Consider the following 10,354-nt stretch of genomic DNA (forward strand, 5'->3'; position numbering starts at 1 on the left):
CCAAAAACCAATCGGGACCCTGTTCTGGCACCCTGCCGGAGGGGGGGAACCCTCACCGGTGGCCATCATCATCATCTCGGCGCTCTCCATGATGATGAGGGAGTAGTTCACCCTCGGGGCTGAGGGTATGTACCAGTAGCTATGTGTTTGATCTCTCTCTCTCTCTCGTGTTCTTGAGGTGATACGATCTTGATGTATCGCGAGCTTTGCTATTATAGTTGGATATTATGATGTTTCTCCCCCTCTACTCTCTTGTAATGGATTGAGTTTTCCCTTTGAAGTTATCTTATCGGATTGAGTCTTTAAGGATTTGAGAACACTTGATATATGTCTTGCCGTGCTTATCTGTGGTGACAATGGGATATCACGTGATCCACTTGATGTATGATTTGGTGATCAACTTGCGGGTTCCGCCCATGAACCTATGCATAGGGGTTGGCACACGTTTTCGTCTTGACTCTCCGGTAGAAACTTTGGGGCACTCTTTGAAGTACTTTGTGTTGGTTGAATAGATTAATCTGAGATTGTGTGATGCATATCGTATAATCATACCCACGGATACTTGAGGTGACATTGGAGTATCTAGGTGACATTAGGGTTTTGGTTGATTTGTGTCTTAAGGTGTTATTCTAGTACGAACTCTATGATAGATCGAACGGAAAGAATAGCTTCATGTTATTTTACTACGGACTCTTGAATAGATCGATCAGAAAGGATAACTTTGAGGTGGTTTCGTACCCTACCATAATCTCTTCGTTTGTTCTCCTCTATTAGTGTCTTTGGAGTGACTCTTTGTTGCATGTTGAGGGATAGTTATATGATCCAATTATGTTATTATTGTTGAGAGAACCTCCACTAGTGAAAGTATGAACCCTAGGCCTTGTTTCCTAGCATTGTAATACCGTTTACGCTCACTTTTATCATTAGTTACCTTGCTGTTTTTATATTTTAAGATTACAAAAACCTATATCTACTATCTATATTGCACTTGTATCACCATCTCTTCGCCGAACTAGTGCACCTATAAAATTTACCATTGTATTGGGTGTGTTGGGGACACAAGAGACTCTTTGTTATTTGGTTGCAGGGTTGTTTGCGAGAGACCATCTTCATCCTACGCCTCCCACGGATTGATAAACCTTAGGTCATCCACTTGAGGGAAATTTTCTACTGTCCTACAAACCTCTGCACTTGGAGGCCCAACAACGTCTACAAGAAGAAGGTTGCGTAGTAGACATCACTCACGGGTTTAAACCCTTCTGGGTATTCATGATCCATTACTTCATCAGTGAAGCATAGGGGGTGTGCGGCTCCTCTGTGCCTGGCTATATCACGACACAGTTCATATGAGTCTTGTCTGCTGTGTTCGGCCTGGCCGGATTTGCTTTTAGTATATCCGGCATGACGGTCGTCGTCACGCGTTGGGGCGCGCCCCCGTGATCCATAGATCGATCTTTTATGTCATGTTTTGTTGTCCAATACGTCTCGCAGGTCCTGCGTGTTGCCCCGGGCCTTGGTGTTTTTGTTTGACTGGCGACGGGGTGCGGGCTGGGCTTCGGTCTGATATGCCGCTTTGTCTCGACCACGAGGTGGCCGGTCAGCCGCATCACATGTTGATAGTGTAGGCTTTAATGCTTCCTCCTGGAGTTGGGGTAGCAACCTGCGCTTTGGGTAACTTTTGGTTGGGCGCTCGAGTTCGTGTTCCTCGGCCGCCAAGACCTCGGTCCATCTATCCGCTAGCAGATCTTGGTCAGCTTGAAGCTGTTGTTGCTTTTTCTTCAGGCTTTTTGCTGTGGCTATAAGCTGGTGCTTGAAGCGCTCCTGCTCATTCTGATCCTCGGGCACGATAAATTCTTCGTCGCCGAGGCTCACCTCGTCTTCGGAGAGGGACATGTAATTGTCATCCTCTGATTCTCCGTCTGCTACCTGTTCCTTAGGGCTAGCTTTCCCATCCTCCCGCTCAAAACCTGGCTGGAGGGGATTGTCTTCGTCTTCGGCACTATCCGCAGCGTTATTGTCTCTTGTGCCGGTATCGCTGCTTTTGCTATGGCGGGGCTTAGAGCGGCGCCGATGACGCTGGTGCTTAGATTGCTTCTCAGGGGGATTATCCTTCGTTGCCTTATTGCCATCGCTTTCATTGGGGGTGTCCACCATGTATATATCATATGATGAGGTGGCAGTCCAGCGCCCTGTGGGCGGTGGTTCCTGTTCTTCTCCTGCATCGTCGTCCATACCGTCGATGTCTTCGGAGCCGAAATCGAGCATGTCGGTTAAGTCGTCGACAGTGGCTATTAAGTGGGTGGTGGGTGGGGAACGAATTTCTTCGTCGTCTGCTTCCCACTCAAGCCGGGCATAGTTCGGCCAAGGGTCTCCTGACAAGGAGAGAGACCTCAATGAATCTAGCACGTCGCCCAAGGGCGAGCGCTGAAAAATATCCGCGGAGGTAAATTCCATGATCGGTGCCCAATCAGATTCGATAGGCACGGACGCAGGCGGTTCGGAGCCCGTGGCCGGGGACGAATCCAAGGGTCCGGCAATACAGGTCTCATAGGAGGTGAAGTCAGTATTCGGATCTATCGCCGCTGAGTGTGCGGCCTCCGTGGCGGGGTCTATCCACCCGTCCTCGGACGGCATGATCTGCTCCGGCTTGAGGGCCGGAGTAGCCACAGGTGTGATCTCCCGAACACCGTCCAACGGCAGAGCTAAGTCATGCTCGTCGTGACTGTGTGGCGCACCTGACATGGGCTCAGATCCGTCGAAGATCAAGTCTCCGCGGATGTCGGCGGTATGGTTTAAGCTTCCAAACCTGACCTGACGGCCAGGGGCGTAGCGCTCGGTCTGCTTCAGATGGCCAAGCGAGTTGGCCCGCAGTACGAAGCCGCCGAATATGAAGATCTGTCCGGGGAGGAAAACCTCACCCTGGATCGCATCGTTGTCGATGATCGAAGGAGCCATCAAGCCTTTATCGTGACGACACAGTGGAACTCTCAATGAAAGCACCAATGTCGGTGTCAAAACCGGCGGATCTCGGGTAGGGGGTCCCGAACTGTGCGTCTAAGGCGGATGGTAACAGGAGGCGGGGGACACAATGTTTACCCAGGTTCGGGCCCTCTCCATGGAGGTAATACCCTACTTCCTGCTTGATTGATCTTGATGATATGAGTATTACAAGAGTTGATCTACCACGAGATCGTAGAGGCTAAACCCTAGAAGCTAGCCTATGATTATGATTGTTCTTGTCCTACGGACTAAACCCTCCGGTTTATATAGACACCGGAGGGGGCTAGGGTTACACAGAGTCGGTTACAAGGGAGGAGATCTACATATCCGAATTGCCAAGTTTGCCTTCCACGCAAAGGAGAGTCCTAACCGGACACGAGACGAAGTCTTCAATCTTGTTTCTTCATAGTCCAACAGTCCGGCCAAAGTATATAGTCCGGCTGTCCGAGGACCCCCTAATCCAGAACTCCCTCACCCGGCGCCCCCCGACATGCGCGTGCCTGGTTCCTGGAGACTGAGCGCCGGCGGCGTCCCGGTGCCGCCGGTGCCCGAAGGGGCGGCACGGCGGGCGGAGATCGCCCGCATCCGCTCGTCGTTGACGGAGGAGCAGCGAAACGAGCCGAGGTACGCGCCCGACAGCGAAACGCTGTGGACGCTGTACTTCCAGCGCCGCCGCGAGGAGCAGATCGCCTCCGTCAATGGCATCATCCCCCGCGGCCGCCTCAACTCCGAAGGACGGCGCGAGTGGTGGGGCGTCCCCGGCCGCACACTCGACGCCGTCCTCGACCACATCGAGACCGGCAATGTGCCGCGGCTGGAGTACCCGACGCGGCCCTCCTTCTCTCGCCGCCGCGGCAGTTCCTGGATGCCGCGGCGAATGGAGCCAAGGTCGTCCTCGTCGTCGGGCTCCGGCTCGCCGGCCCTCCGCCCCGTCAAGCCCGAGCCGGAGGAGACACCGCTCGGGCGTCGCGCTCGCAGCGGCGCCCTCGTCATCAACGAGCCCTCGCATGTGACGACACCGACGAGGCGCTCCCTCCGCCTGGTCCGGCTGAAGCCCGAGCCGGACATGCTCCCTGTGAAGCCGGAGCACGCCGGCATGGTGGCCCCCGACGACGAGTCCATCCTCAAATGGGCGAGGGAGGACTACGTCTGCGAGCAGGTGCGCCGCTAGCGTTGGGCGTACCTGGAGACCCAGGCCCGTAGCCGCGCCAAGGAGCGTCGCCGCGTCGCCGAGGAGGGCGGCGTTATCATCATCAACAGCGACGACGAGGGCGAGGCCGGGCCGTCAAGCGCTGTCGGCGACCGCGGCGAGGGATGCGGCAGGGACGCCGCAGGTGAGGCGCGCGGCGACGACGACGACGACGGCGACTACACCCGCTTCTACAGGCTTCTCGGCATGTAGACGGCGGCGGCGGCGAAGGTGGCGGCAGCGGCTAGGCTTTTTAGTTCGTTTTTAAGTTAGTTCATGCATGTTTTTAAGTTTTTGTACAAATTTCATCGAAAATTGGCCGAGTTCATGCAATAGTAGCCGAGTTTGCAAAAAAATTAAAACGAACTTCGCCGAACCCGCGGCGACGTGGGCGCGTGACTAGAAACGAACCGAACCTCAAAGGGCGATTTAGCGCCGGCTCGTCCCCAGGCCGCTATTTTTCGGCGCCCTGAGGGGCCGAACGGCTGGAGATGCTCTTAAGTAATTGAGGAGCCTGCCGAGAGAGAGGGGGGCAGCCACTCACACCCTTGGGCTCCAGTACGATCAATCAACCAAAGAAAAGAAGCATCTTGGCGTCCGTCGGCGACGCAGGCGGCGGCGGCGATCCATGGACACGGGCGAGATATTCAACCCAGGTGAGCTGAGGTGCCACCTCCCCATCCATGGACATTCGTTTTTTCTTCCTTGTTTCGGAGACGCCGGCCGTCTTTTCTTGACACGGTCTGCGGTCGCCGTGCGTGCGCGCGTCCATGTCCAGGCTGCGACTGCGAGGAGTGGAGGCGCTACTGCTATTGGAACCACGACCACGGCGGCGGCCGCCCCAGGCAGTTCGTCCTCTTCGCCTCCGACGACAAAGATCAACTGGTGACAACCTCTCCTCCTCCTCCTTCGACCGATTCAGTTTCCTCTCTACATTACCTTCCGACGCCACCACGGGTCCAATTTGAGGGTTTTTTTTTTGGTGGGTGCTCAAGATTTCGCTGAAAATAAAATGTTAAATTCCATGAAAATGTTGCTGTGTGATGGATGCTAAAATCTGCCTGGGATAAAATTTGTTTCACAACGTATGTATGAACAAGAGGTAGCAGGGGGAAGGACACTCTGTATGTGCCTGTCAAACTGTTTATTGGTCAGTACTGCAAGTGGGAAAAAATGCTTCCAATGTTGCTGCTCCTAGAGAGGAGTTTTCAGGATTATTTTGGGGTGTTCAAATTTTCCATGCATAAAATGCTTAATTTCATTCTTAGCTACGTTGTGTGTCTGGAATAGGTAGCACGTATACATGATAGAATTGCTTCAGGGTATTTTGCTTGGAAGAACTGACTCACAACATATCAACAGGTAGCAGCAAAACACCTACTCTGCACATGTGTGTCAAACTAATCATTAGTACTGCAAGCTAGCTAGTAGTAGCTCTTGTGGAGCTAGATTTAGTACACTACTGCCTGCGCGCGAGCCTCTTATGGAGATAATTACTAGTACTGTACACTACCGATGCACTACATACCGACTATTTATATATTAATGTTCACCAAAAATTACAATTTGGTAATGAAATCGTCTCATTTAAATGTAAACTTGAATCGTTCAGCCTATAATGTGTGTTCCGGTCATATGAGTCTTTTGCTTTGTTTGTTTTCCAAATCCTCTGCTAGTGCATGCAATCTGAATTGTGTCTGCATTTCCTGCAAATAGTGTAAGACTCAATGCTCACAAACGTTGAAACCTATATCTGACTCTAACCAAAGTGAACCTTGACAGTGCATACCATGGGAGGTCTCAAGCCAGCTGAGAGATATGATCCCCAACTCCGAGCCTATCAAACTTGAAACTTCTGATGGTCGCACGTACAGTGTTAAATTCGTCAAGTTCGGCCGGATAACTCTTACGACTGGGTGGCGGGGATTTGTGGATGCAAATCACATAGAAGAGAACAACCCCATGTTGTTTGTGTACCATGGGAATTCAACCTTTAATGTTCACTTATTCAATTCATCCAGCCGTGACAAGTTTTTGCCCTGTTCTCAACCACCTTGTGATCATCATGTGCCGAATGGTAAAGTGGATCAGAATCTTGAAGTCTGAATGTTTTCTCTATGCTTTTGTGATCTTAATTGTAACATTTTTCTTGATGTGCAGAACAAGCGGTGCCTCATCCTGGACATGTTGATAGCTCAGCCCACTTTGGCTATACCATGTTGCCCGGGAGCTTTTGTAACCAAAGAACAAGATGGTAAATTGCTAGAATGGGCTCATACCATCAAGTCTGGATTTCCTCTTTTTGTGGCAGCCATGGACGAGAGCAATGTCAGGTTGAACGACTGCCATGTTGTAAGTTGCATCATGTTTCCCAAATCAATTTTTGGTTATGTTAGTTACTCTATTCATGTTGATCAAGATTCTGTCTTTAAATCTCGGCTCTCTTTTTTGGGTACATGCAGTACATACCACTGAGTCTTGTGCGCCAGTTCAAAGAGGAGGTTGTCAAGATTGTAGCCCTTGACAAGAGTATATACGTTGTTGGAGCAAAGAAGCACAATGAGGATCAAATCGTACTCCAATCTGGGTGGGATAGGTTTGTGACTTCTCAGCGCATACAACAGAATGACTTACTCATTTTCATAATTGAGGGGGGAACTCGCCTCAAAGTTCTCGTCCTTGACCCAAGCGGTAGTGAGAAAACTTTTGCCATGGGAAACTCTTCCAATGCCCAAGAAAACCCACCACTACCGCCTACAGTTACTAACCTGAGTTCTGAGGACAATGAAGTTGCTGACCTGAGTTCTGACGATGAAGTTATTGACCTGAGTTCTGACGATGAAGTTATTGACCTGAGTTGTGATGATGATGAAGTTGTGGGAAAAGACACCACGACGTCAAGGAGGGAGCAGAGGCCGCTACAAAGTTGTCATGCAAAAGCTGAAAAGATGGCTTCAACGTCCTGCTCTTCTACTAAATCAGGTCATGGTATTATAATTACCCTGTGCATTTCTTTCCATTTACGATAGTTTAGACGATCGACTTGTGGTTGTCGTATGCTCACCACAAGAAAGTATGGCATGTTTTTCAGGACACAAAGCTGGAAAGTCGAATGAAGCCGGTTTAGAAGCTCCTGTGTCCAACAAGCCCTACATATTGCCCCAATCTGGGAGGAGTCTAACTAAGCCACAGGAGGAGAAAGTTAAGGAGAAGGTCCAGGCGATTGGATCTAAATTCCCTGTGTTTGTGAAGGTGATGACGCCTCATGATGTTGGGAGGCCAGGGCCAACAAAGCTTGTGAGTTCAGAACTTGAGATACCACGCGCAATATGCACAGTCCATTTCTCATCCAAAAGCTCACAAATTTAGAACCATTTTCTTGCTGAATTAATCGTCGACTTGAAAGAGATTGGATCGCCATCTTGACTGACGGGCTCTTCTCTGAACAGTGTTTCTGCGTGGAGTATGCTTCGGCGTGTCATCTCCCGCTCAAAGAAACACCTCTCCTACTTAGGCTGGAGGGTAGCGATATCCAGTTCCCTGCCACACTGAGTGTCCTGAGATATAATGGGGGGAGGCGGATTTACGGAGGCTGGAGGGGCCTTGTCTCGCAGGCTGGCATGGAGGCGGGAGACATCTGCCTCGTCGAACTGGTAGACAGGAGCAGCGAGAGGCTCACGATGACGGTCTATCTGATCTGCAAGTCGGAAATGCAGCTCTAGTTAGTTTGTGTGCGGTCTGTAGTATGATGGCTTCAAACTCAGCTGATCATGCCTTCCCATGACCTGATGTTAAGCAAACTCTCTAGTATGTAATGCAATATGGGGAAACACTGAACCCTCCTTGACCCACCTGTACTGCTGCTGCTGCCTCTGCTGCTGATGTTTGACCGTAGAGGAGTCACAACTCATGTTTCTATTCCCAGGTACTCTTCAGCAAAAAGTTCGTTGTTTTTCGCAAGCATGTCTGTCCGACTGCAGTCTATGTTTCCACTCTTTATTATCCAAAACCGTGGCTTTATCCTCCCCTCAAGAGAATAGCTGAAGTACCTTGGATATTCCACAACTGCTTTAAGTGGTTTCTTCATGGTTTGTAACAGAAAATCAAGCTTTGGTTTCAGAACATGCTCATACTGTACCCCAGCAGTGGGGAGAATCTAGAGGTCATTGAGCAGACATCTTTCTTACAAAAGCCCATTCCCAGGAAGTACTTCATTCTGTAAACAAAGCAATTAACACTTACGAATTAAGACATCGTCTTAGCGTATATATTTGACTTGTGAAAATCACATTATTAGACTTCAGATAAGCAGCAAATAGTAAAACCAGATATTAAATACAATGACTTGAGATCATAAACAAGTTGATCCTATCTTGTAAGAAGACATAATTCAAATGCTTTACCAACAGTGATGTGTTGGTGATAAGTTGCTTAGCCAATAGTTCTGAGTTCTGACAGTAGGTCTTTACATGAGAAGTAGCTGCGTTGCCGGAAACTTGGGAGTATGTCTCATGTGAAGTTACGTATTTATGTTGCAAGGCTAATGCGAAGCCTGGCAAAATTTATGTGAAAAACGTCCATAAAGGCCCTAAGTAAATATATATCGGGTGCAGGGTACCTGCCTCTGCCTGCCTAATATATGTACTCACAGCTAGATGAGCAATGAGTTTCATGAGTGGAAGAAGGTTGAGCCAAAGGGTAAACCACTCACTCAGGTTTGGCTACGATTCTCGGGGGCACCTTCAAAGCCGTTGAATGATGTTCGAGTTGCGGCTAGCCTGGGGACGCTGGTTGGAAAAACCGAGAGGGTGGATATGGCCTTTACCCGAGCTAACGGGGTGGCCAGGTTGATTGTTAGTATCCTTGATATTGAGTACGTGCCAGATGTGGTTAAGTGGACTCACAGAGGCATGATTTATAACCTCGAGATTGAGTTCGAGGACACCGAGCTTTTCTCTGAGGCTTTGGCAGCGAATGATGTTGACATGCTTGATAAGGATGATGGCTCGAGGAACAAGGAGGTGCGAGAGGATGACCGTGGCCGCGATGAGTCTAACACCCCGGGTGCCGATGCGCCGGCATCCGAGAAAGGGACATCACCCTCGACGGCGGCACCCATGAGCACGTTGAGATTTGGTTCGTTCGAGCCTACCTCTGCTCCTCCTCGATTGTGGAGCGATCGGGTGGAGAGTGATGATCTGATTGAGAGGTCGCTCCCTCCCCTGGATTTTGCTGCTGCTGATGTTTTTGTGGATGATGAGGTTGTTGCTGCGATACCCTTGGTGGAGAGTCCACCGACACCACCAGCAGCAATTGATCTGGGCGCCCGGTAGTGCCTAGGTGGTGGAGATGATCTCGGGCAGGCGGCCCTACGATCTACCTCTCTGAGTGTTGCTTCTACACCGGCGAGGAGCCCGGCGAGGACTAGTGCCGAGGTGGTCGTGCCGCGGGCCTGCGGTGCGATCGGACCGGGAAGGGGGCGCGGGCAAGAGGCCTACGCCCATGCCTCTCCTGTGGCGCACCCGGCCACGACGGACGGTCAGGGTGGGGGATGCGGGCAGGAGGCCTTCTGTCGGGGGTGTCGTGCGACATATGCCAAAGGATGGCTTATCATGGAGGGGGCTAATAGTACGTCGCCGGTGCCAGGAAACGGGATAAGGCGCAAACATGCACGCCGGCGGATCTTACCCAAGTTCAGGGCTCTCCTAGGAGATAACACCCCTAGTCCTGCTCTGCGGGGTCTCCGCATGATCACGCAAGCAACAATGGTGGCTACAAGCTTGCTCCTTGAGCTGTTTCTCTAGAGGGGAAGAAGAAGAGCAAGGCTAGCCCTAGCTTCCTCTCTCTCTATATGTGTGTGTATGAACTAGAGTCTAAACCCCTTGCATGGGTGCCCTGGGGGTTTATATAGGCCTACCCCCCAGGGGTACAAAGGTAATCCGGCCGGGTGTAGGACCCGACTGTCAATGTCTATGGTCGCCGGCTTCTCCGCCGGAAGATGGGGCCCGCCGCCTGGTGGGCCCCGCCGGCTGTCTCGTACTTGGCCGATAGGCCGCGCCCACCGCTCGTGGGTCTCGTCGGCTGCTCAGCACTGTAGCTGGGCTGGTAATGATGCGTGCTTTGTTAGGGGAGGTGTGGCTATAGTACCACCGCCTGGCGGGCGAT

General features: G+C 51.1%; 1 protein-coding gene across 5 annotated transcripts; it reads left to right on the forward strand.

Annotated features, from left to right (window-relative positions):
- Positions 1–4,721: 4,721 nt before the first annotated feature.
- Positions 4,722–8,149, forward strand: LOC109739881 (putative B3 domain-containing protein Os03g0621600). 5 transcript variants are annotated; one of them, XM_045231662.2, is made up of 7 exons: positions 4,722–4,855; positions 4,968–5,074; positions 5,972–6,266; positions 6,350–6,541; positions 6,652–7,177; positions 7,281–7,486; positions 7,639–8,149. In XM_045231662.2, the coding sequence occupies exons 3-7, from the start codon at positions 6,168–6,170 to the stop codon at positions 7,909–7,911; spliced, it is 1,296 nt and encodes a 431-aa protein (XP_045087597.1). In that variant the 5' UTR covers positions 4,722–4,855; positions 4,968–5,074; positions 5,972–6,167; the 3' UTR covers positions 7,912–8,149. The 5 variants fall into 5 exon arrangements, with proteins under 5 accessions (XP_045087597.1, XP_020154545.1, XP_020154546.1 ...); XM_020298956.3 differs by having other exon boundaries at positions 4,722–4,845; XM_020298957.4 differs by having other exon boundaries at positions 4,722–4,845; positions 7,281–7,441.
- The last annotated feature ends 2,205 nt before the right edge of the window (positions 8,150–10,354 follow it).

The sequence above is a fragment of the Aegilops tauschii genome, chromosome 7 (genome assembly GCF_002575655.3).
Source record: "Aegilops tauschii subsp. strangulata cultivar AL8/78 chromosome 7, Aet v6.0, whole genome shotgun sequence".
NCBI classification, from domain to species: Eukaryota; Viridiplantae; Streptophyta; class Magnoliopsida; order Poales; family Poaceae; genus Aegilops; species Aegilops tauschii.

Bases quoted from the DNA above. Each gene is read 5' to 3' on its own strand.
- LOC109739881 (XM_045231662.2), top strand. From the start codon at position 6,168: ATGGGAATTCAACCTTTAATGTTCACTTATTCAATTCATCCAGCCGTG. The intron at 6,267-6,349 runs GTAAAGTGGATC...CTTGATGTGCAG, and splicing joins TGATCATCATGTGCCGAATG to AACAAGCGGTGCCTCATCCT. The intron at 6,542-6,651 runs GTAAGTTGCATC...GGGTACATGCAG, and splicing joins GGTTGAACGACTGCCATGTT to TACATACCACTGAGTCTTGT.